This window comes from Orbicella franksi, chromosome 12, assembly GCF_964199315.1.
Source record: "Orbicella franksi chromosome 12, jaOrbFran1.1, whole genome shotgun sequence".
Classification (NCBI taxonomy): Eukaryota; Metazoa; Cnidaria; class Anthozoa; order Scleractinia; family Merulinidae; genus Orbicella; species Orbicella franksi.
The window spans coordinates 2,741,561-2,765,959 of NC_138156.1; the positions used below are offsets into that span (position 1 = coordinate 2,741,561).

The following is a 24,399-nucleotide window of genomic DNA, read 5'->3' on the forward strand; positions in this document are numbered from 1 at the left end:
ATTCAACTCTAAACACGGAAAAAATTATGTGTGTATTTTCGACAGTACACTTTACAGGGGAAAACACATGTATATGTCTCTTTCGTGGCTCGGTCGGCTAATTCTCAATAGTGGCATTCTGTTGTTGTTTTTTTTTTTACAAGCGTTTGAAAAACGTTAGCGCTTTTACATTTCACTCAAAGGTTAAAAATGTGGTTCAAATATTACAAAGATACTTTCTCTATTCTTGAATTCCTGAAAGTAATTCGATGTAATACTAGTGACTAGAGAGACTTAAAAGTTCCAATATCTGAATTAGTAAATAACTTTTGTTGTGTACATAGGTGTATTTGCAGATCTACAGATAAAAAAGTGATTTTTGACGTGGCAATGAAACCGGAAAAATTGGATGAAAAATTGAAAGTGTTTTGCATAAAAGCAAACCATATTTTTGTGAGTTAGTGAGCAGATGCATGAATTTTAGCATGCATCAATTCCAGGGGGTGGGGGCGTGAGTATCTATCAGCCCCCTGTCACGTGTCTCGTAAAAAGACAATAGAATTTCAATAATAGACCACCCATTCAAGGAAATGAATCATGAAAAACATGGCGGCCGTTAAGTACGTCATCTTCTCTTTGCTAATATTCCTCATCCTCGCTTTCATCGCCGGTACAGACTCTTATAGGTATTGCGATGTTACTCAAGAAAGGAAACTTCGGTCATTAGTACACCAAGGCTATATAAACAGCGAAAATTTAGAATGTTTGCTTCGTACGTTCGCACATCAACACAGAAATATTGCTCGACTCCATCCAGTTGGAACGTCGGCATTGAAGCGTGAGTTACTGGCTATGCAGATCACCGACAATCCATACGTTAGGAAGCCAGGAAAACCTATGTTTAAATACGTTGGAAACATGCACGGTAATGAAGTGGTGGGAAGGCAAGTTTTGATCTATCTCATCGCTTATTTACTCGAAAATTATGGAATAAATCACCGTGTCACGAGATTGGTTAACACCACAGATATATTCATTATGCCTTCTATGAACCCAGATGGATTTGAGAAGGCAAAAAAAGGATGTTCCGGAATAATTGGACGATATAATCACAATGGCGTCGATCTTAATCGCGATTTCCCCGATCAATTTAATAGCTGGGACAAGTACGACATAAATTCAGCACAGCCAGAAACTCGAGTTATGTTGCGGTGGATTCGTGAACATCCTTTCGTACTGTCGGCGAATTTACACGGCGGGGCACTGGTAGCTAGCTATCCTTTTGATAGCAACGAGAACCATACAGAGACTGGTGAATACAGTGCAACGCCAGATGATGAAATCTTTAGACATTTAGCTAGCACATACGCGACAAATCACAAGACAATGAGTAAACAGGGAGGGCACAGGGGTGAATTTAAAGGCGGCATCACCAATGGTGCCTACTGGTATGATGTCCCAGGGGGCATGCAAGATGTGAATTACTTGATAAGTAATTGTTTTGAAATCACGCTTGAATTGTCTCGGTGCAAATACCCACCCAGATCGCATTTGCTGACAGAGTGGTATAACAACAGAAAGGCTCTTTTGACATATATGGAGCAAGTGCATCGGGGTATTAAAGGATTTGTCAAAAACCAACATGGAGGTGGTATTCACGGAGCTGTTGTTCATGTTCAAGGACTTGACAAAAATGTAACAACAGCATTACATGGTGACTTTTGGCGAATTTTGTTACCAAGAAATAATTACACAGTCACGGCTTGTGCTTCAGGTCACAGGTGCAAAACAGTGCGTAATGTTAGAGTCAGCTCTGGGGATGCTACTGAGTTAGAATTTGTCTTAGAAAGAGATAAACATAGCCACAGAAATAACTTCAGAATGTCTACACGTGATATTCCATGGTTGAGGAAAAGGACTTTCAGAACCAAGCGAGACTTGTCGTCTAGCCTTCAAGCATTGGACCCAAATGTTGAAGTTCCATTCACAAGTATTCCAACTACAAGTAAAGGATTTACTCAACTTGTTAATGACTGGGAGAAACCAAGAATTTTTAAAAATCATAACTACAATGACATGACAACATTTCTTCAGACTATAGCAAAGTTATACCCAAACATTACTAGACTGTACACCATTGGAAAATCAGTTCAAAACAGGGAGCTCTGGGTAATAGAAATTACTGACAACCCGGGAATGCATGAAGTAGGAGAGCCGGAGTTTAAATATGTAGGAAACATGCATGGTGATGAAGTGGTTGGAAGAGAGACTCTTTTACTCTTAATTCAAGCTCTTTGTGAGAACTATCACAAAATCCCTGTTGTAACAGCACTTGTGGATTACACTCGCATTCATATCATGCCGTCAATGAATCCTGATGGGTATGAAGTAGCCAACCGTGAAAATGCCCATAATGTTGACTTGAACAGGAACTTTCCAGATCAGTTCTTTCCTTACCTGAACAGAAATCATGAGCCTGAAACATCTGCTGTTATGAGATGGATCACTTCTATTCCATTTGTGCTGTCAGCCAACCTTCATGGGGGTTCCATTGTTGCAAATTACCCATTTGATGATACACCATCAGGACGGCAAGGCTATAGCAAGAGTCCAGATGACCTTGTGTTTCGACAATTAGCACTCTCATACTCTAAAGCACATCCAACAATGAGTGCAGGACGTCCCTGCCCTGGCTATGATGATGAGTATTTTAAAGACGGCATTACTAATGGTGCAGAATGGTACATTGTTAAAGGTGGCATGCAAGACTACAATTACGTCCACTCAAACTGCCTTGAACTTACCATAGAGATGAGTTGTGTGAAGTTTCCTGCCCAGTCTAAGCTGAAGTCATACTGGGATGCCCACAAAGTTTCTCTTTTAACATTTATGTCTCAAGTTCACACTGGCATCAAAGGAGTCGTAAAGAATGACCAGGGGACAGGAATCAGTCACGCAACCATCTCTGTCTCAGAAATAAGGCATAACATCACTTCTGCACATGATGGAGATTACTGGAGACTTGTTGTCCCTGGTAAATATTTCATCACTGCCTCTGCTCCAGACTACATTTCTGAGACAAAAAGTGTTGTTGTATCTGCTGGTCTTGCTACAGAATTGAACTTTGTACTGAAACAAGTTGTTCAGCCTACAATTTCCACAACCACCATCGCTGCTCAGACCTCCACGGCCCAAACACTCTTTCCAGTTGAGACAAAACTTTCTTCTGAAGAAACCCAGTATTCTCAGAAAAGCTCTGTTCTACTGCCAACTTCAAGTGCTGCTGTTCCGTCAAGTTCTGCAACATTAAAATCAACTGTTACAAATACGCAAGTTCCATCTCAAGTTCCATCACAAGGTAAGTTTAACAAGATTTAGATCAATACATGTAGCTTATTCTCCTTGTACAATCAAACCTCCTGTAACAGGACACTCCTACTGGACGAGAAAAAGTGTCTGCCTACAAAGGGTATCAGCTCATGAGAGGTATTTACCTATAAAGCAGGGCTTGAAAAAAGTGCTGTCCAGTTGTCCGGAGCCAGTAGACTTTCCTTCTGGGCAAGTAGCTTTCATTCACACTCGCCCAATGGGCAAGGAATCAGGCAAGTTGTCGGCCATCTAATGCATTAAAAGAGCAAACTAAGACTTGCCCAGGGCAAGCAAAATTTTAGAGCTGCTTGTCCCAAAGGCAAGCTGGAATTCAAGTTTTTTTTCGAGCCCTAATAAAGGCAAAGGAGATGTCCATTAGTGACAATTTGATTACAGTGTATAATTATATAATGTACACCTCATGAAGTGATTTTCTATTTTAAAATAACAGCAGTATATTGTTCAAGTTGGGGCGTGTGTTCTGAGAAACATTTCATAAACCATTTAATAGATATAATAATAATATTTTTTTTGAGTTTGGACTAATAAGGCATTAGGATTGCACAAATCATGGGAAGCATGCATGAAATAGTATATAATTTCTATAGCAGTGGAGTTTATTACACTGGAGATCAAACACTGCACATGAATTTATAACCTTCCTTTTGCCTTTGGCAGACTCTTCTGTACATTATTCTCAGCACAACTACAATCAGATGACCTCCTTTCTTCAAGAGCAAGCCAGCAAGTGTGCAAACATTACCAAGCTGACAACAATTGGAACAAGTCAGGGAGGAAAGCTGATTTATTCCTTAGAAATCACTGAGGATGTGGGACTTACTCAGAGAAAGCCTCGTGTTGGCCTAGTTGGAAGTTTACAAGGGACTGACATAGTTGGAAAAGAGCTCCTTCTTAAATTAGTGGGACATCTGTGCAATGCTTATCAACAAAAGGAAGCAAGCATCATAAAGCTTGTTCAAACAACAGTGCTGCACATTGTACCTGCTGTGGATGTGGATGGAAATGAAAAGGCAACTGAAGGAGACTGTAATGGAACCTTGGAACCTAAGGATGACTTATCCAGGAGCTTTTATTACAACTTAACCCAGAGCGAAAAGAGTTCATTACCTAAGAATATTGAGGAGGTAAGTGTATCTGACTGAGTAATGATAATAAATAGAGGATATTACCTGCCCGCGAGTGGATACAAATTTTATCTTCAAGTGTTCAACTCGTATCCACAAGCAGGCATGTAATATTCTGTTTATTATATAAACATGCTAATGACGACGTTTTTGACGATTTTCTGAAGATTTCCAACCACTTTCTGAAGATTTTCCAAAATTGTTCCGAAGGCCAGACGAACACTTCCACACATTTTCCAAACATTTCTGAAGATTACCAAAGATTTCCGAAGATTGCCAAAGATGGCCAAAGAAGATCCTAAGATGTTTTGATCATACATCAACAAATTTAAGTATAGTTAAAGGGACAAAAGAAAAATGTTACCAAAAAGGAATGATATCTTCACAGTGTGAAAGATAAAAATATTATCTTCACTGCACGCGATGAAGATATGATTTTTTAGTAAAACGAAATATCCTGGTATTTCACTGGTGTTTACATAATAAGAGATTTTCTATAACCTGGTATTATTTTTTATCCCCTTTGCCAGTTAGCATGGAGGCGTGGTGGCCTTACGGTTAGTGCACTCAACTCTGGATCAAGTGGTCCGGGTTTGAGCCCTGGCTGGGGACATTGTGTTGTGTTCTTGGGCAAGACACTTTACTCTCACAGTGCCTCTCTCCACCCAGGTGTATAAATGGGTACCAGCAAATTTAATGCTGGGGGTAACCCTGTGATGGACTAGCAGCCCATCCAGGGGGGAGTAGAAATACTCCTAGTCGCTTTATGCTACATCGGCATCCATGGCAATGTCACTTGGATGGGATGGTAGAGATCCATATCAAGTTATGGTAGATCAGGTTTTCTCAATAGTTTGCCTTTTTTTGCTGGTACATCTGCTGAACCAAAGCACTCTCAGCTGGCATTGTAAATCAGGATAGCTTTAGAGCACTCTTATTCAGTGATCTCAGAAACATTACCTGGTGGTTACTTATAATATACCAGGCTCTACTTAAAATGATAAATTATGTTTATTTTAATTCATTTATCTAATCTGTTTCCAATCAGTTTCTCAAATCAGCTGCTGATGAACCTCAAGAGGTTAAGCATGTGAAGTCTTGGATGAAAGATAACAACTTTGCTCTTGTGGCAGACTTCAGAGGAGGAGAAATGCTAGCAAGGTGATGCTAATTATGTTGCTCTTGACTGCAAAGTTAAGTCTCCCCATTCCTTTCTTCTTTCTTTCTGTCCTTGCATGCATCCATGTCAGTCTGTGGCTGGCCAGTTGGTGATGGTCAGTCATTTGATCAGTACATCTGTCCATCCATCTGTCAGTCTGTGTCTGTCTGTCTGTCTGTCTGTCTGTCTGTCTGTCTGTAAGAGCAATCAGTAACTCAGTGTCATTCAGTCTGTCCATCAGTCAGTCAGTCCATCCGTTTGCCGTCCCTCCGTCAGTCAGTCAGTCATTTCATGTTTATCATGTTTATTTGGACCTCAATTTTTCAAGAAAATTAAACTTACTGGATGATCACTGTCATAAACTAAGGAACTTTGTTCTGGTGTTATTATGTTCATGCTTCAATCTTGTTTGTCAGGTATCCCTTGAGTGTTCACATGACTAACAGCGATTCTGTGAAAGGTTCTGATGACAGCTTGTTTAAAGAGCTTGCTCTTGGCTATTCCAAGAAACATCCCACAATGCACCTTGGAAAAGGCTGCAGTGAACTGGCGGCAGGGTTTCCGAATGGAATTATGAGTGGAGCACAGTGGAAAGAAATTCATTATACAATGCAAGATTATGCGTACTTGAGTCTTGGCACTCCACAGCTCTCTTTCTTCATTTCCTGTTGCAAGTACCCACCAACTAGAGAACTAGTCAAGATTTGGGAGGCAAATCGTGAACCACTTTTAGGATTCTTGAGTAAATCACATCAAGCTGTACAGGGGGTTATTCACACCTTACATCACCGTCCACTGAACAGCACAACAGTGACCATTAAGGGCTCAAATTCAGTCATTACTCTCAAACAAAATGGTCCTAACTTCTACAGACTGCTAGCAAAGGGGCAGTACAAGATCACTGCGCAAGCTCTGGGCTATTCAAGTGTCACTAAAGAGGTGACAATCAACGACAAAGCAGTGACTGATGTCATGTTCAATTTACACGAAAAACCACGATTTACTCATCATAAATATGCGGCCACGGAAGCCTTTCTGCGAGGTGTCTCCTCAAAGTGTCCAAGCATCACAAGGCTATACAGTATTGGTCAGACTGTACAGTACCGCAACATCTGGGTCATGGAGATCTCTGATAACCCAGGGGTGCATGAGGCGGGCGAGCCAGAGTTCAGCTATGTGGGTGGAATCCATGGTAATGAAGCGGTTGGGAAAGAGATGCTTTTACTGATGACTCAGCATCTATGCTTGAGTTATGGTAAAGATGACTTGGTGACTCGCCTGGTCAACAGTACTCGTATACACATCCTGCCTGTCCTGAATTCAGATGGAGCCGAAGTGGCTTCTGAGGGGGACTGCTTGTCCAATAAGGGAAGAAATAATGCAAGGGACGTGGATATTAACTCGAATTTCCCAGGTATATATACAGTAAGACTTTGCAAATGCAAAATTGCTTGTGTCTGTGAATTGACGTGGTTTTTGAATAGCCTGAATAGCTCAAACCTCCTTTGGGTCCATAGCAAATCCCTGATTTTCACTCATTTACTTCTTCAACTTGTGTTACAGGGCTCTACGACACCACACGGAAGATTCATGAAGCTGAAACTAATGCCATGATGAAGTGGATCAAGAAATACCCGTTTGTTCTGTCAGCCAGTTTACACGGAGGCTCGCTTGTAGCAAACTATCCCTTTGACGCACACCCTGAAGGTCGCACTCTCTCTAACCCCACCCCAGACGATGATGTCTTCCGTTACTTAGCAACAACGTATGCGAACTCACATCCATCAATGCATTATGGGAAACCATTGTGCCCAGGCCCTTCCGTAAGGGAGGAGTTTCCTAAAGGAATCACAAATGGAGCGGCGTGGCGAGGCAGTGAGGGTGGAATGAAAGATTATGTGTATCAAAATACAAACTGTCTTGAGATTGGTATACACATGGGCTGTTGTAAATTCCCGTACGCACAAGAGCTGGAGCATCACTGGAAGGAACATAAGGATCCACTCTTCTTTTTTGTGTTTCAGGTAAATCACATTTTAACTTGGGTAGGACACTTTACTCTTGCAGCACTTCTCTCCACCAAGGGGTACTAATAAAAATATTGGGGAAACCTAAACGATTATAGGGATTTCTTCCCCCCCCCCCTCCCCCCGTAGTCGCTTCATGCCACAAAAGCCGGGTTTAAGCACCAGGGGCCCGTTTCTCGAAGGTACCGAAAAGTTTTCGCACTCGGAAAGCCGTAGCAAAATCTCAAACCTTATGATTACAGAGCTGTTTCATTCACATATTCTTAATATAAACGGAGGTTCCATTCCGTAGAAGACGTTTTAGACTAATACACCTCTCTGTCTTTAAATACCAGTTAACTAAAAATGGCTTTTCGGACTCGAAAAGCTTCCGGGGCTTTCGAGAAACAGGCCCCAGGAGTGATAATCCAACTCGATCCTCCAATGCATAGACTGTAATGGACTTAACCCTCTGTCATTCACTAATATTCCAGCAATCTCCTTTTCTGGATTTGTTTTTCAAGTGTAAAGAGGGTGGAAACAAATCGCTGGTGAATGATTGAAGAGTTAGTATTGAGTTCAAATACATGATCTTTTGTTTTTTCTCTTCAGGTGCATCGCGGTGTAAAAGGCTTCGTGTATGACGACACAGGCTCTCCTATACAGAACGCAGTGATCTCAGTAAGAGGTCGCGATCACGACGTCACAACAGCCAAAGACGGCGACTTTTGGCGTATTCTTACACCTGGAACCTATCAGGTTACCGCGTCGGCTCCAGGGCGGGAAAAAGTGACGCAAGACGTCCAAGTTCATCCAAATGAGCCCGCGACACAAGTGAAGTTTACACTGTCCAATCAAAAGCTTGTGTTTGGTCTGCCAATGGCTGTCATGGTGGGAATCAGTGGTCTGGTGACGGTAGTGTTGATTCTTATTGTGGTAGGATTATGGCGTCTCGTGCGATACCGAAAACACCTGCAAGTGCGAAGAAATGGCTACGTGATGGATTACGAACAAGAACGATCGCTCAATTCGTTTAATTCCAAGGCGCTGCTAAACAATGAGTATTCTGATGATACAGACGACGATGAAGAAGATATAATATTAGAAAACGTCAGACGATGATAGTGGGTCTGTAAATAACTTAATTACTAAACAATTTTCGCGATAATCTCCGTTGCTGTTGAACAGCGATACGAGGTTAAAACATTTTCCTATCGAAAGTAACTTAGTGTTGTGCTATTAGGTGGAAAATGTTGATATGCTCCGCGAAATCTAGATTCTTGCAACGTAAACTTTAAATATTGTCTATTTTTTGACAAGAATACAATATAACTCATCTCAACTGGAGTATTGACACAATTTGATGATAAAATTTCCAGTTTCCAATGTAATAAGAGGTGTCTTTCTACAAATAAATTTGCAAATATATGTTTTAGAGGTGGGATGGGGTGGGAGAGAAATGATGTGAAGAATTAGGGGTGCTCTTTTATCGAACTCCTGTTCTCATTTGAGGTACTCACTTTATAGCTAACATGCATGGAAGCTTTGGAAAAGCAACATTTTGAAATAGATACATTTTAGTTTGTTGATATCAAAACAAATACTCATAATCGAGGTTTATCACAGACAGTCAGGAAAAGACAATTATTGTATTATTTCAGAGCTGATTGAAGGAGTTCTTTTTTCTAAATTATCGACCTCCTAATTTTGAGTGTCTTTATACCTACTCTACACTCTTTTTTTAATAAGAATGTGTACTCGGCTTGTCATTCCCAGGCTGGCTATTCCTATTATTCGGCCGACTTCAGGCTGAAACTATCCTTGTGTACATTCTTTGATTACAGAGTAAAGTGCATGTATTTTCGTTAAATAAAACGGGTGTGATCCGGAACTGAACTATCGAACAGAATTGTATGGTGTCTGCATAGTTTTACAATGCGCACTATACTTTTTCAGTGGTGAAATAAAGTTCATTTTAAAAAAGGTGATTTTATTGTTGGTATTTTATTTTTCATAAACATACAAAAATTGCGGCAAAGAAATGTACCAAGAGGCTCCTCCGTTCTAACCGGTCTTTTGTGCCCTTTTCGATTGTGCTCCAACACTGGTGATGTTGTATCTCCTCCTCTACTGTTTTGCGCCATGTTTTTAGTCTGGTTAATTTCCTTCTGGTGTCCAATGTACAGCAGTTAGAAGTTCCATCCTTCCGTAATACGTGCCCAATCCACCTCAAACGCCGCTCCTTCGGGATTGTTCTCATTTCATCCTGTTCGGTCTGTTGTAGAAGATCCTTATTTGAGATAGTTCTGGGCCAGAAATAGCCTATGTACAGCCGCCCCCTGTTCACAGGCTAGGCCAGAAAATGCGAAGGATTCTACATAGGGAAGTTGTGAGGAAGCTGGGATCTTGCTTAACCATCCTCCAGTACTCAGAGCCATAAAGTGGTGTTAACAGTACACAGCTTTGGAAGATCTTAAGTTTAGTTTTTGTGCTACCGACCTGCCTCAGACCCGCAAAGGTTGAGTTTGCCTTGCTGAGCCTATTGCGGATGTAATTGCTAACGCCTCCATAGTCCTCCATCATAGCAAATGGTGCTTCCAAGATAGTTGAAATCTCTAAGTTGTGCTCCCCAATTCTTACAGGTTCCGCCACTCTGTTCCCACATAATCCTGTTGCCGGACTGGAAGTTAACTGTAATAAAGAGCTGTTGTACTAATCATTAAACCCTTTGGTTACCGTTATGGTTTGCTTCTAAGCTCCTATTGACCTGGGCGTTCTCTCTTGTGCCGATGATTCAATCTCGTCACAAGAGCACAAGGAGATCCTGCTTCCCGTTTGATTGTGCGCATGCGTTCAAGTTCAATATGCGTAGAGAGAGTATTATCCACTTCTAATTTCTCCCAGAGGTCTCGATTTCTTGTTGATAACCAAAAGGATCGCTGCCTTTGGGAACAAATTGAGCATGCGCAGCCAGACTCCTCTGGAGCGTCCTCTGAACTAACTTCATCTCCGACTTGATATTTTTCTTTTACGGCCCTGAACTCGGTTATCGCAAAATGAAAAAAGGCAGAAAAAACCCGAGAAATACGAACGCGAAAATACGTGCCTCCAAGGCCCTCCCCACTTTCCGTCCGGATGTAAACCTTGTCCCAGGACCCGGAAATCACCGTCATCGATACTTCAAGACTGAGCTGGTGTCAGAAAATAACCCGTCGAGGTTTCATCCAAAGATGAGTAAGTTTTTGATAATCTAAATCCAAACAAGTATTTCCAGTATGGAGAAGTGATTTGCTTGTTCTTTTTAATTTAGTGGATTTGAAACCGGAGCTGGGGATTCTGGCGCCAGTGATCATGTTGCACACGAAACGGACCCGACAGCCCGGGAAAAAGACTACAACAAATTGCATTTGTAAACATGACGTCACCAGAATTTCGAACTACAAAACTATTTATCTTCCTGAGATTTTACTTAAATGATGTATAAGAGCAGCTGAAAACTAATATTCATACAAATTTTCGCTCCGAATGGGTCCTTGGTTTTGTGATACACTACGCTTGAATTTCCAAGCTTTTGCGTGACGAGGCATTTACATGACTGCCTAGAGAGCTGTCATGATGGTTAAAAAAAGTGACTTATTTCCGGGAACTTGGCTATCTGAACAGTTCATGTCTTAGAAAAAGTATTATTTTAATGTTTTAGAGTTCCTTGAGGGATAAATTCACGCTTTTGTAGCAAAACTCAGTGACAGATGTTTCTGTTGGTTTCCGGCCGCCATGTTGGTGCCCATACGGATGGGCACCAGCATTCCATACAAATCTCTATAATGTTGTGTAAAACATTTCTCCGCATATCTCGCATAAGAAAAATTGCTGTGACCAGAATTTTGGCGAGAGTCTTTGCATATTTACCTTCTCTCATTTCCCAGATTCTGGACTTTATCTATTGAGAGGTTTTGATTTTGATTTTGATATATGTTGAATTGCGTGACACTGAAACCCAGCAATTCCATCTAAAAGTTCAAACGGTTCTTATTTCATTATGGTCATCAATTAGTAGTGATGAAGAATACAAGTGGAAATACTTTATACAACGAATGCGTAGTCCATTATAAACAAAACAAACCACATACCTCCTATATAATGAAAGAACTTGAATTGTCCGATCTTGTTTGACAACAACAGTTCAGGCCAAAAAATAAGAAAAATATACGAAACCTATGGCAATAATCTTAATCCCAGGGAAGATCAATATGTTAGAAGATGTTTAATACCGTAATTTCGGGAGTCATTGATTTCGACCTTGCAAATGATATCGGAAAACAATTTTATTCACCTTTGTACTTTGATCAAAGGTTTGTCTCCGGGTGGGCACCTGAAGAAAAATATTGGAGTTGCGCCAGCATGGGACACTCCCTGGTGCTCAGTATGTAAGATGTAAAAAGGTATAAGTATGAAAGAAAGAGTCAATACACTGGAAAAGGCCAGGGAAGTTAAAGTGCCTATAACCCCAAAACATTTTTTTCGCCTAATCAAATCTCTGTATGGAATTGGGAAAAATGTCGCAAAAATTTTTGAATTCGGTTAAAACCCGAATTTTTTACGAATTTTTAAAGTTGGCGCTGTTAAGAGCACGACCGAGCATTCGGGAGAATGGGACTAGTGACGTCATTCCAGGCCATTGCCAGCGTCGCTCCAGTATAAACTCTCACGTTGTTTTGTGTGTGGGATAGAGTACTGAGGGTTAGTTTTTCGTCAAAAGAACTTTTATTTGACTCAACAAAAGTTTGAATATTCAAACGTACTTATAATGTCGTCCAGCGATTCTAGCTATGACTCTAGCTCGGACTCTGAGGCCGCAGAGGTCGAGGTCGAGTACGACTTAGAAGTCGAGGGTTCATCAAACCCGAGCGAACACGAAACCTCAGATGATGAACCAGATGCCTATGCGAATGAGCCGATGGCAGACGAGGAATGGCTGGCTCAATATGAAGAGGAAAGAAAAACGGAGGAAGAACTAGAGAAGAATCTTCAAAACCGATTAAGTGGATCAGAGGAAATCAAAGAATGGTTAGTTGGCATTGTTTTGCGTTGCTAGCGAAGTCAACCCATTGCTTTCTTCTTTTTCGCTTCTGCGGTTCATCAGCCCCTTCAAAAGGTATGGGATGAAGCGAAATACCTTCTGCCTTACTTGGCTTATTATTACAGCCGAAAACAACGCATTTATCTGGCATTTTCAAGATTTCTGACCTTCCGAAGCGAAGCAAACGCGGTTCCAAACAAGAAAGCGATCAATGGCCTGGAATGACGTCACAAGTTTCGCTATACCCAGACCCTTTTCAGTGACTCTGTGACTCGGTCGTGTTTTGAAAAAGTGCCATTTTTCCGATCTTTAAAAAATCATAAAAAATCGCGGTTTGAACCGAATTAAAAAATTTTTGCGACATTTTTCCCAATTCCGTACAGAGATTTAATTAAGCGCAAAAACTTTTTTGGTGTTATAGGCACTTTAAGACCCGGGGGTTTCAGCAATTTGCTCCCTTGAGCAATGTCCTAACCTCAGGTGCGCGCGTGAACACCCGCGTGCGGCGCGTGGACCGCATCACGCGGGCGACAGTCATCACGAAAACGAGGCCAGCGCCATATTGGAAAGTGCTGAACTCAAAAGAATCATGCCAAAGCGAAAAGAAGCGAGTGAAGAGGACACTAGAGGTGGGTAGTAGTTGCTAACTTATGCCATTGTAAGCGTGAGGAAATATTTAATACGGCGTGTTTAATGATCAAGAGTTCACACGATATATGCGTCCGTAACTCAAAACGTTCCTCCGAAACAAGAATGAAACTCCGAGCGAGGTTGTAGAATGAGTTATCTTGCATTAAGGTTCCGCTTTCTTATCTTATCTGCTTTATCACATACTTGTACTGTGGACATGTAGTGATCTGGGTCGATTTCAACCGAGTTGTGTTTCGTTAAACTTGCGTTCAGAAGGGAGAGGTTAGCTTTTGATCAGGATGTAAGCTTTGAATCGAATATGCAAAATGTAACTATGGCTTTTTTGTTAATAAAAATAATATTCCTCTAAAAAATATATAAACCTCAATTAGGTAATGATTAGGATAAGGGGTAACCAGGTCAAATCATTTGAATAACTAAGCAAAATAAGGTTATGGTAAACTTAAAAGTGGAGCATTGTATTGTTTTGCTTACGTTAGATAACTGAGTATCAGGTTAACATGATGACCATATATATTATCTTATTTATATTATGAATATTCCCTCACGGAAAATAGAATGTCAAGTAAAATATTCTGATTGGAAAGGATGCAACATACTAAGGGTGTTAATTTATGCCCTTCATTTCTCTCTTCATAGAGTCTTCTTCTACATCCCCTAAAAAGAAACACAAGCACAAACATAAAAAGCACAAGAAAAAGAAGGATCATGGACCTGAGGGTTATGATGAGGAACGTAAAAAGGAAAAGAACAAAGACAAGAGCAGATCAAGAGAGAAAGAAAAAGACAGGGACATGAACAAAGATGAAGGAAAAGCTGTGACCCTTAAGATAAAACTCAGGGGTGAAACTTTAGCAACAACACAGTGAGTTAACAAATAGCTGAAGTCATGTAATGTGACACTGTATCTGGGATTAAAATTATAGTAAAGGAGAATAGGATTGCTTAGTGCCATGGTAACATTGCTTGTGGAGCAAGTGAATTCTCCTACATCATCCCTCACAGACCTATTATTGTAATAAGAAAATTGACACCCAGTTTCAAACTGGTGAGCTGGTAATGACAGTTGGACATCAGTTGCCATACATTTGTGAGCGAGTATGACATGCTCATTAGGAAAGCTTGAATGTGTGGTTGACAAAAGTTATGCTTGTCAAGAGGGCTCATTTCATTGACAAATTATATAATTCATATTTGTACAGGCAATTCTTTTCTATTTCTCTCACAAAAGTAGCAGCAGCACCATTTTACATTTACTTGTGTGTTTTTAGAATGGCCAAAATAGTTCCAGTTAAATTACCAGAGCCTGTTATAACCAGTGGGGAGGAGGAAGAAGCTGAAGAGGACAGTTACCAGCCATCTTGGCAAGGTTAGTACTGAACAAAAACCAATATAATATCTATAGATACTGAAGTACTACTATATCTAAAGTATACAGGCAATAATATTATGTAAAGTTCTACATGCTGAAATGTCTCTACATATGTTAGTTATAAACCAAGGCACAGTGAGTCCAATACTGTTTATCTAGTGTGACACTGGCAGATTTATCCAAGAGCAAGCATTAATTTATGAAAGTTTTGATAATGCAATAATAAATATGGGTTATTGACCAAGTGTGAGGTCAAGATGGCTGGATATTGGCCAAGTTCTTTTTTTGCGTGTTTATGGACCAAGATGGAGTTGAGGTCCATAAACACGCAAAAAAAGAACAAGGCCAATATCCAGCCATCTTGGCTGAACAAGGTTGGTCAATAAAGGATTTATTATATGGCTTTCGGGGAAATTTTTCTTGCAGGACACGGTGGGTAGTCCTGAGTGGGCAAGATAGCTCCATCTTGCCCACTCCGGTAGCTAATCACAGCACAGGATTTGATTCATCTTGCCCGCTCACAGAGCTAGCCATATAATAATAGGTGTTATTGGTGACTATTCCTTTAGGAAGTGAAAAAGAAGAACCTGAAGTTGCAGAGAAACATCATGGAGATTCTGATGAGTATGTCACAGTTTCCAGTATCTTATTATTCTAATGGCAATCAGGTTACATGTTCCTTGATAGACTGCAAGATAAGTACAGTAAATTCCAAGCTACAGTCTCATAAAAGTTAGAGCTGAATATTTTTGTATCGTTCTACAGACAAGAAGAGCAGAAGTGGTTAGACGCTTTAGAGAAAGGTGAACTGGATGACTTTGGGCGGGTCAAACAGGACAAGGATGTGAGCATGATGACTGCGAGACAGGTATGATCCCTACAAGATGTGAAATTCTCGTTTGCGCTTTTTGTGCATTGCAATTTCCTGTGGCAGTTTGGTGATATCAGTAAGTGTTGCTAGAAAAAATTATTACCCATGTGCCAACTTTCACTCTACTTGGAAATTAAAGTGATGGCAGATGGTACGTACACTGTTAGTAGCAAAATAACTACAGCATTAGCTGTGTTGAATCAACTCTCTTTCTCTTGGCTTGGAAGTAAGACTTCCTTTCATAAAGTGAGAAATTTATTTTGCCTACATTTTTTCAGAGAGCCATGCTTGGACATGAAATAGAGGGTGAAAATCAACTTTTGGAGCTTCCAACAGGTATTTGAAAGAATTGATTTGCTAAGAGAATTTCCCATTATAATAATTTATTATATACCAGTACTACATGGTTTTATTTCAATGTTTCACCATGTTTGATAATTTCAGAACCAAGGCGAAAAAATGAAGACACTGAAGAAGCTCAGAAGAGACGAAAGCAAAGAGCCAAGAAGAGAAAACAGCAAATGCAGAAAAAAATTGAGGAAAACAAGGTAAATGTTAAAATATAATTTAAGTCATTACAAAAGATCTTTATAATTCACTCTTGTTTTCAATTTTGAACAGACTCAAACCGTGAAGAAACTGCTGGATAGAGAAGCTACAAGATCACGCAAAGAAGAGGAGAAGGTATAATATAGAGGAGTCTTTCATTGAATCCAAATTTGGATCATATTTTGCATTATCACTGAAAGTAACATGTGACATTTCTTACTGCAGGCCCGGAAAAGGAAGCAAGAAGTACCTCACATTAGGTACATCAGTAATCACACAGGATTCGCTTTGTCCTTTTCTAAAGGGTTGGAGTTTCCATTACAAGTGCAATCCACTCAAGGGTAAGTTATTAATTTGATATTTGGAATAAAATTAGATGGGTGGGATTGAATTTCAAGGTTTCTTCTGTTTGTGTTTGGTCACTTCTTATCACCCTTTGAAACCACTGTATCACAAAAGTCTTGAATTTGATAAATGTGACTGTAATCATAAGGATACAACTGTAAAAGCTAAATGGTGCAATCAATGCACCAGTGACCCATTTAGGGCTACTGTATGGACATAAGCAAGAAACTATCTCTACTGTAAAACCCAGCTGGATCATATTGACTTTGTGTGGTTTGTATTGTTTATTTGTCATGATTTTTGTTCCAGTAAACAACTGATGCATGAAATGTTTGGTACTTTCTTAGATCTCCAAAGCCAAAGCCGACATGTTCAGCTCAAGGATGTAACAATTTGAAGAAATACTCATGTTCCAGCAATGACCTGCCAGTTTGCAGTATGGCATGTTACAAGAAGGTTCAACTCATTCCTGGGAGAACAGAAGCTGTTGTATAACAAGTCAAATCAACTAAATGCAGTATTATTTTCCCATGGATTTCAGACTCTAGATTATAATGTCAGATCTGAAAGACTGAACATCCTGAAGAAAGTGAAACCACTGGTATTTTTAATCTCCATAATGTGTAAATTTGCATGAATATTTTGTCTGATACCTTTTTCAGGCCAAATCCCTTTTTTGTCCAAAATGGTATTTTTGCCATTGTATTTGTTTCATTTTGGTTACCCCTTCTTTATATAATTATTATATTGTATACTAAAGGGAGTGAAACGTTTGTCAGTTTTTGAAAAATTGGAATGTTTTTTTCAAGTAACTATTTAATGGAGACTTGAGGAGTTTCAAAGTTGCTCAGTTGTTAATACATGACAATAATATTTTATTACAAGCTTGAAGATTATAATTGAAGTTGACAACGATTTATCAATACAAACAAGGCAGGTTTCAAGTTACAATTGATTTTCTGTCAGTTGTCAAGACAATTTTGCTATGGGCTGGGATGAGCAGTTCATTTATGAACTCCAATCTGATAATATTATCATTAACACTACTAACAGTTTTCTAATTGCCCATCTACTGATGTAACACAGCAATTTGTTTTTCTGGGGTTAGTTTGTGACAAAACTGTACAATAATAATCTCAAACTTGACTACTGCATGTATGTTATATTTATATAACTATGTAATATCAGGGTCTACTGCAGATTGCCTATATAGAGTAATCTGATGAAAAGTCATTTCTCTCTAAAATAGCCCTCAGGGTAGTAGTCAATTGTATGCTTTGTGGCTATAAAATTCAAAACTTGGTGAGCTATCTATGCCAACATTTTTTGTTTATGAGGTAGACGGGGTGGGGGTGGGGGGTGGGCTCCATCATATGGAATGGAATATTTAAGACATAAAGAACAATACCAGCACATTACTTTTCATAAGTGTTGATTGCTATCTATCTTTCTCTTACAGCTCACATTTAATATTAATAAGATCAAATAAAAATTACCCTAATTGAAGGTTGTTTTAAATCTAACAGGAACATTTCACAGGAACCAAACACCAAATCGGTCTTTCTAATATAGTACAGAAAAAATACACAATAATATTTAGTTTTGTTGTACAGTACATGTTGTACAGTACATGTAAGTTATTTTTTGTTCATTAAAAAAGACATTCAGTTATGTTGTGAAAGTGGTTCACTTGTTTGTTCACAAATGCTTAATAACATTTGTGCATAACAGGCTCAATATACTGTATTGTTTCTCATCAGAGATTAGCATCATACCATACACTGAAACAAAGAAAAAAGTTAAAAAGTTAACCCCTTGCAGTTCCAAAAAAAAACACTAGCTACTTCTTTGATTAACCTTAAACATGTCTTTATGTAGATGTACCGAAGCCATGCCTGAAACATCTACCTATCCAAGCTTATGTCTTGACAATGAACTGCTGATATCTGCACTACCCTAGAATTCCGAAAGTAAAAGTCACTGTTACTTTTTGATTTAGTAGGCAAAGGGGGCCACTACTTTTGGGTAGCTGTTACTTTTGGATGGTTAAAAAAATGTTCGTACGGCACATGTAATTCACAGTCACTTCAGACAAAGGGGACACATAACACATGAAATTAAAAGTTCCATTTGTGTATGTTTCTAACTACCCACATAAACAAAGCAGAATGTATAAACAAAAAAGGCTCTCAATGTTGGTTAGTGGTACCGTAGGGTGAACGTATAATGGTCGCATCATATTGCAGAACAACTAATTACACTGAGTGTATCATTTGACGTCACTAACAGACAAATACAGCCTATAAATCATAGTTTCAAGAAACATTCAGTTAAGTTCGAAATAAAATCACAAATAACTCCTGAAAGAAGTTCAGTCCTGCAGTCAGGCTTTTTCATTCACATTGCGCTTTCAAGAGATCAGAGAGTTTCTCTTCTAGTGACTTCTTGAAAGAGCCGCTACTTTCGGATGGGCCGTTACTTTCAGGGAGACCGTTAATTTCAGGGTTCAATAGGAAGGTAAAAATTTAATGTTACATTCAGGGAGCAGTTATTTTCAGGAAGGGGTGCGTTACTTTTGAAATTCTATGGTAATATCTATCAACATAAATCAATGTGATTTGTCCATCTTCCACTCAATATTACTGATGTGTCTGCAAAGCTGAGTTTGAGATGTGTCCGCCTGTGAGACCCAGTTTAAACTTCACGTAGTCAAAAATGTGTAAAAAAGAGCTTCTTAATGTCACTCCACCAATAGAAAAACTGATTAGAATAGATGCATGATGGTACAGTGTGATCAGTCCAAGTCTGGTACTCTCTCTGTCATGTCTAGCCTGTCAGAGAGAGAGCCAAACCGGACTACTCTCAGAAGTGTGCAACTCTCAGAAGCAGAATTTGTTTACCATTCAGTGAATGCTGTGTCATCAGGGTGTTTCAAAATGATTTCTTTAACCTCCTCGGGAGGGTAGAGTCCATATTCCTTAGCTCGCTCCCATCTCTGTAGCCTGGTAATTCCTAAAAAGTAAATATACCAAACCAGTAAATAGCCTGGTGGAGTCCAAGAGACTAAGAACTTCCTAATAGGGCCTCAAGTATTATTGAAACGAGACAAAAGTTGAAACAAATATTTCACTCTTTTTAATTCATTCTTTTTATGAGTAATAAACAACAAATATAACATACCAATACATGGTCCAAATTCGGAATCTAAGTCGAATTCTTTTAAGACCGAGAGCTCCTCTGTGAGGTCCGAAGTTTGATCCTTCAAAACTTCGGCATCTGTGCAACATTTTTGAAACAAAGTAGAAACTTTACAGACCTTTACACTTCGCACCAGATTAATTCACAGCGAATAAAAACAGCTTAAGGTTAACCTCACCGTTTTCGCTTAAGGCTGAAGTTTTTTTTGGCTGTTCTTTTTGGTTAATCGGCCTGTCCTTCTTGACTTTCGGAAAGGCATCAGTTATAAGTTTGGACGCCATGTTTCAGTTAGGCAAAAAACACAGCTGAAAAGAAAATGCGAAGTCCTGGAGCAACACTCCGATTGGTCAAGGGGACGCACAAACGCGCAACCAAGCGACAGGAAAATTAGGAATCGGTGATCCGTAACCTGAAATTTAGGATCTTGGAATATCTCTCTGTACACTTACTTTTGTGGCTAGCAGGTTACCCTTCACAAGTTTTAGACACAAATTATGAGCAATAAATGAAATTAGAATAATTTGGGTGAAAAATAAAACATTCAGCCAATCTTTTTCTGCTTCATTAAAATGCTCATAACCAGGGCTCCTGCCATAATCAACATATTAAGAAAATTATAGACTGTTCACAGCCCTCTATTATCTCATATTTTAATTCGATCACTGAGCAGGCAGATAGAATCGCGAGAGAACTGGATGCCAGTGCAAAGTGAGAGACTTGAGGGAGGAGGGGGTGGCTTGCTTCCCTGCCCCTACCCCCTTGTGCTTCTCACTTGCTTAGCTTGCTTTTTCTTTTGCATGTGATGAATAATAGAGAGACTGTGAACAGTCTAATTTACTAGTAATAAAATCAAAGCAGTATACAAGTAGCTTCTTCATGCACAGTTCTATAAACTGTATCATGCTTTGGTTTAGGCTCTGATAACCAGGGCAGGTTCCTCGAGCAAGGCCAGCTCTCCCTCCCCCCTCCCTACAAACAAAAAAAGAAAACAATAACTGTAATTAAGTTTTTTCTGTAGAAAGCCTAAAAACTATCATTTGCCACAAGAAAAAAGAAGAAATCTGTGGCGAGACTCATTTTCCTTTGCTTGCAGGATTGTTACCGAGCATAATGTGGGATCTCATTGTTTGCTTTGTCCCCATTAATGGTCCCACTAGCCTGCACAGCAAGTATTCTGAGGGAGAGGGTGAACAAATAAAGTTTAGTTGTGTTAAAATTGGGGCAAGAGTAAATAATAAACAAATACAGTTCTTTAATTGCTGCCGTGGTTATGTACCAGACGTGTGAGTGCGAGGTCTATATCCTTTCATCGTCCTTCACTGTAAATGTGTCACCTGAGCACCCCGCTGACCACCATTGCTGGATTAGCAAGCTAAAGATAATTATATTAAGTAAAGATTAAAGAAGTGGGGTGAGAAAGCGAGCAAATGCAACCTAATAAGCACCCTAGGTATCTTCTCGTTTCTATTAAAAGTGGAAAATATGCACTTTTGTTTCAACCGGTTATGCTATAATTGCTATAATAATGTGGCAGCAAGTTTTGCTATCTTTTCTACTGAGCTTTTTGAGACAAATACACGTTATAATATTTTGCTAATCTTATAGTAATTACCAGTATCAGAAGCTTAACACCTTGCAGAGGTGATATGCTTCTGCCAGTATATAGTAGATAGCGAATAAAAAGGAAACAAACACTGGCTTTGTTTGACTTAAATAGAAAGCTCCCATTGCATCTAATGATGTGGGCGGGCTTAATTCCACATTTTGTACATGTAAATAAATTAAAGTACTGAGTTTTATAAAGTAAAGCTAAGTTATCACTCTGTTTTAAACACGATAAAGTTAATGATTTTTAAAAGTTCTGATAGCTTCACCAGGTAACAAATCCATACTTTTATGGAAATTGATGATTCTTTAGTTACCACTGACAATGAACATTTGAGATAGCTTAGCTTTACAAAGGGCTACTTGAAAAGTGTTTTCAATCTATCTCTGTCTTCTGCATCATGTTCTTTGGCAAGCCTTTCTAGTTCTACAAGCTCTTTCTTGACAGTTTTTGTGAGTGATGGATCAAGAACTGCTACTCTATTGAAATCCTCTCTGGCTTCCTTAGGATTCCAACATTTCACATGAGCCTTGGCACGTCGATATAAAGCCTTGACATTGTCTTTATCTTTTTCAAGCACTGTCGTTGTATGCTCAATAACTTCATAGTAATCACCAAGAAAAAGCTTACACTGAGCATAGTTCAATAAGAAAGGAATTTTCATTCTGTCAAGGTTAAGCCAAGGTGTGTCACCAGGTTTTTCATGCAGACAAAGCTGTTCCAAGCAACCCAATGCCTCGGCATACTTTTCTGCAGCTTCTTTGTACCTTTTCTGTTGATATAGTCTATTTCCAGCTTCTTTTAAGCTTGGTACATTGGACAATTTCTCATCAGCATCCATCTGCCAAGTTTCCTTCTGGAACTCACCAGGTTTCTCATATTTTAAAAGTTCTATTTCAAAGATAAGATCTTGTTCATTGACAAGCAAGTCGTCTAAGTCTGGATAACCAGTTGATTTCATGGCAGACAAACTGCAAGAATGTTCATGATGATTATGTTCTTCTGTTAATTCTCCTTTTGCTTTCTTTGCAACTGTACGGAGACTCTTGGAAACTATTGCATAGCCTCCTACAAGCTAACAACACAAGTGTTAAGTTAAAACTGCGTATCACTATTAACAAAAAGAAATCATAACAGTGGCCAGCTTTCACATGTTCACAATTTGGCCAACGCATCAGGCAAAATCCTCTTATTTATGTATATTTCCAGCACAAATTAAGGCGTTTCATTATAATGAATGACTTCTAAGAGCCATTTCATTCACGATCTTCAGAGGAGGGAGTATAAGTGGAATGGCACAGATATCTGCTTTAGGAGGGATAGGGGTTTCATTGAGGGTCAGACACAGGATAAATTGACTGGTTGTGAGGTGACTTTGCCAGCCTGGTTTGACCATGTATGGAAAAGTGTTTCTTAATATAAAGAAAATAAACACTGCACCACTTATTAACCAATATTGAGGTCTTTACTGGAAAATCTCAAACTGAGACCTTGCAGTATTGACTGAGCAATAGTGAGGTCAATACTGGAAGGCTGAGTTTTGAGATCTTCCCATAAAAACCGAAAGTTTGAGGTTAATAAGTTGTTTATTATATGGCTTTTTGCTTTGTTTTTGCAGGCCCATAATCGGCCTGTGGGCATTACAGGATAACAATGCCCTACAATTAGCCAATCAGAGTGCACGTTATATCGGCTAGAAACACAAGCCATATAATAAAAGCTAGTAAAACGTAGCTAACGTACAAAAAAAAAATATAAGCTTAATAAGATTTTAGCTGATCTTACCGATTTATCACAAGTGAAACGAGCGATTTCTTTTTCTCTCATTGTTTTTATAAGTTCCTCCCAAACTTCCAGCTTGAATTTCTTCCCGATAAGGAGCTCAAAGGGCTGTCCAAGATCACGACTGCAGTCTATCGGCGTCTTGTCCTCATCGTTTTTGAACGTTTTGAAATGAAAAGTAGCCTAAAAATCCAAAGGATTTGTGAGTATATCTACTTTTAATTTATCTTATGTCTCGCGAGACCATTTAAATTTACCTACAAGAAGTCTTTATGAGTAGTTAATTTCACCTTAGATCCGTGTTCAAATAATGGTATTTCCCCTTCTCCAGCGTAAAGAACGTTTTTTGTGATCAAAGCTTGAGATTTTAGCTTGTTCGCTCTCGCCATTTTGACAGCGCACCTGTGTAGATAACCGAGAGAGACTGGGTATCAGTAACCACTCTCTGCGCAGGAAAAGGGCTAAATCAGGCGTTTATTACTTTTTTTTTAGAAGAAGAAGCTCGCGGGAAAGGGTAAGAAAAGAACGCTTGATCGCAGGCTAGAAAAGAGCTTTCCCTACAGCTCTCAGTGAACTCTATTAAAGGCCGGTCGCTAATCAAAAGCTCAGTTTAGTTGGGAAACTTGGGGCCATTAGAAATCACTTGAGCCACTGGTATAGAAGGTCGTAGAAACGTCTTAACCGGAATTGGAATTATCAACAAACTTTTAGGCGCTGTTTCATGCAGTCAATATGACTACAGTGTGACATTTCTGTCACCGAAGAGATAAATTTGAGATTTTATGAAAAAGAAAAAAAAGAAGAGAAGCGATAGTTTTTTTCCGGTTCAGACAAAGCTATCCCTTTGAAATCTCCCCATGAAGCCGCTGACGTATTTAAAAGTAAATTGATCTGTCGTCTCTAATTATGTTTCAGTTCTTGATTACTGTATGATCCATTAGTAAGTAAAATGCGGAGCGCTGATTTACTGTTGTTAATACTGTTGTATTAAAGCACTATAAGTTTGAATTAATTATTTATTCCCCTATCAGCTGCAGTTTTCACTCACCGAGCTTAAATCCGATTCCAAATCGAAATCGGCTCACTCAATCAAGCCGAAATGAAAAAAAGCAAAACAAAACCAAAAAAGCAATTTTTTTCTCCGTCAGTTGTGTACGTATGAAGTATATAGAGAAGTTACCGAGTAACTATATCCACAAGGAATAAAACACAAATAGCGGTGATAAACATATTAAACTTACGCATTTTAATAACTTGACGTTTCGTATGCTACGATGGCCCAAGAAC

At 39.2% G+C, this 24,399-nt stretch overlaps 4 protein-coding genes across 4 annotated transcripts; 2 read left to right on the forward strand and 2 right to left on the reverse strand.

The window, feature by feature from the left end:
• Nucleotides 1-462: 462 nt before the first annotated feature.
• Nucleotides 463-10,761, forward strand: LOC145462918 (carboxypeptidase D-like). The gene is made up of 6 exons (XM_081446589.1): nucleotides 463-3,337; nucleotides 4,027-4,493; nucleotides 5,542-5,654; nucleotides 6,069-7,066; nucleotides 7,216-7,676; nucleotides 8,271-10,761. Exons 1-6 carry the CDS (start codon nucleotides 577-579, stop codon nucleotides 8,778-8,780), a joined length of 5,310 nt encoding a protein of 1,769 aa, XP_081302715.1. The 5' UTR covers nucleotides 463-576; the 3' UTR covers nucleotides 8,781-10,761.
• Nucleotides 10,762-13,223: 2,462 nt separating this feature from the next.
• LOC145463058 (INO80 complex subunit B-like) lies at nucleotides 13,224-17,142 on the forward strand. Its single transcript, XM_081446770.1, has 10 exons — nucleotides 13,224-13,367; nucleotides 14,029-14,254; nucleotides 14,661-14,758; nucleotides 15,331-15,385; nucleotides 15,527-15,629; nucleotides 15,911-15,968; nucleotides 16,077-16,180; nucleotides 16,254-16,316; nucleotides 16,407-16,522; nucleotides 16,874-17,142. Exons 1-10 carry the CDS (start codon nucleotides 13,328-13,330, stop codon nucleotides 17,019-17,021), a joined length of 1,011 nt encoding a protein of 336 aa, XP_081302896.1. The 5' UTR covers nucleotides 13,224-13,327; the 3' UTR covers nucleotides 17,022-17,142.
• Nucleotides 17,143-17,352: 210 nt separating this feature from the next.
• On the reverse strand, nucleotides 17,353-20,060 carry LOC145463060 (DNA polymerase delta subunit 4-like). The gene is made up of 4 exons (XM_081446773.1): nucleotides 19,903-20,060; nucleotides 19,707-19,802; nucleotides 19,427-19,538; nucleotides 17,353-18,307 (listed from the first exon to the last, which is right to left on the reverse strand). Exons 1-4 carry the CDS (start codon nucleotides 20,003-20,005, stop codon nucleotides 18,283-18,285), a joined length of 336 nt encoding a protein of 111 aa, XP_081302899.1. The 5' UTR covers nucleotides 20,006-20,060; the 3' UTR covers nucleotides 17,353-18,282.
• A 1,606-nt stretch (nucleotides 20,061-21,666) lies between these two features.
• LOC145463059 (AH receptor-interacting protein-like) lies at nucleotides 21,667-24,070 on the reverse strand. The gene is made up of 3 exons (XM_081446771.1): nucleotides 23,403-24,070; nucleotides 23,116-23,295; nucleotides 21,667-22,405 (listed from the first exon to the last, which is right to left on the reverse strand). The coding sequence occupies exons 1-3, from the start codon at nucleotides 23,499-23,501 to the stop codon at nucleotides 21,689-21,691; spliced, it is 996 nt and encodes a 331-aa protein (XP_081302897.1). The 5' UTR covers nucleotides 23,502-24,070; the 3' UTR covers nucleotides 21,667-21,688.
• Nucleotides 24,071-24,399: the final 329 nt, after the last annotated feature.

Bases quoted from the DNA above. Each gene is read 5' to 3' on its own strand.
- LOC145462918 (XM_081446589.1), top strand. From the start codon at position 577: ATGAAAAACATGGCGGCCGTTAAGTACGTCATCTTCTCTTTGCTAATA. The intron at 4,494-5,541 runs GTAAGTGTATCT...GTTTCCAATCAG, and splicing joins TACCTAAGAATATTGAGGAG to TTTCTCAAATCAGCTGCTGA. The intron at 5,655-6,068 runs GTGATGCTAATT...CTTGTTTGTCAG, and splicing joins GGAGGAGAAATGCTAGCAAG to GTATCCCTTGAGTGTTCACA.
- LOC145463058 (XM_081446770.1), top strand. From the start codon at position 13,328: ATGCCAAAGCGAAAAGAAGCGAGTGAAGAGGACACTAGAG. The intron at 14,759-15,330 runs GTTAGTACTGAA...CTATTCCTTTAG, and splicing joins TTACCAGCCATCTTGGCAAG to GAAGTGAAAAAGAAGAACCT. The intron at 15,386-15,526 runs GTATGTCACAGT...ATCGTTCTACAG, and splicing joins CATCATGGAGATTCTGATGA to ACAAGAAGAGCAGAAGTGGT.
- LOC145463060 (XM_081446773.1), bottom strand. From the start codon at position 20,005: ATGGCGTCCAAACTTATAACTGATGCCTTTCCGAAAGTCAAGAAGGAC. The intron at 19,803-19,902 runs GTGAGGTTAACC...AATGTTGCACAG, and splicing joins TTCAGCCTTAAGCGAAAACG to ATGCCGAAGTTTTGAAGGAT. The intron at 19,539-19,706 runs GTATGTTATATT...TTTACTTTTTAG, and splicing joins CGAATTTGGACCATGTATTG to GAATTACCAGGCTACAGAGA.
- LOC145463059 (XM_081446771.1), bottom strand. From the start codon at position 23,501: ATGGCGAGAGCGAACAAGCTAAAATCTCAAGCTTTGATCACAAAAAAC. The intron at 23,296-23,402 runs GTGAAATTAACT...TTGGATTTTTAG, and splicing joins TATTTGAACACGGATCTAAG to GCTACTTTTCATTTCAAAAC. The intron at 22,406-23,115 runs GTAAGATCAGCT...TTGTGTTGTTAG, and splicing joins GTTTCACTTGTGATAAATCG to CTTGTAGGAGGCTATGCAAT.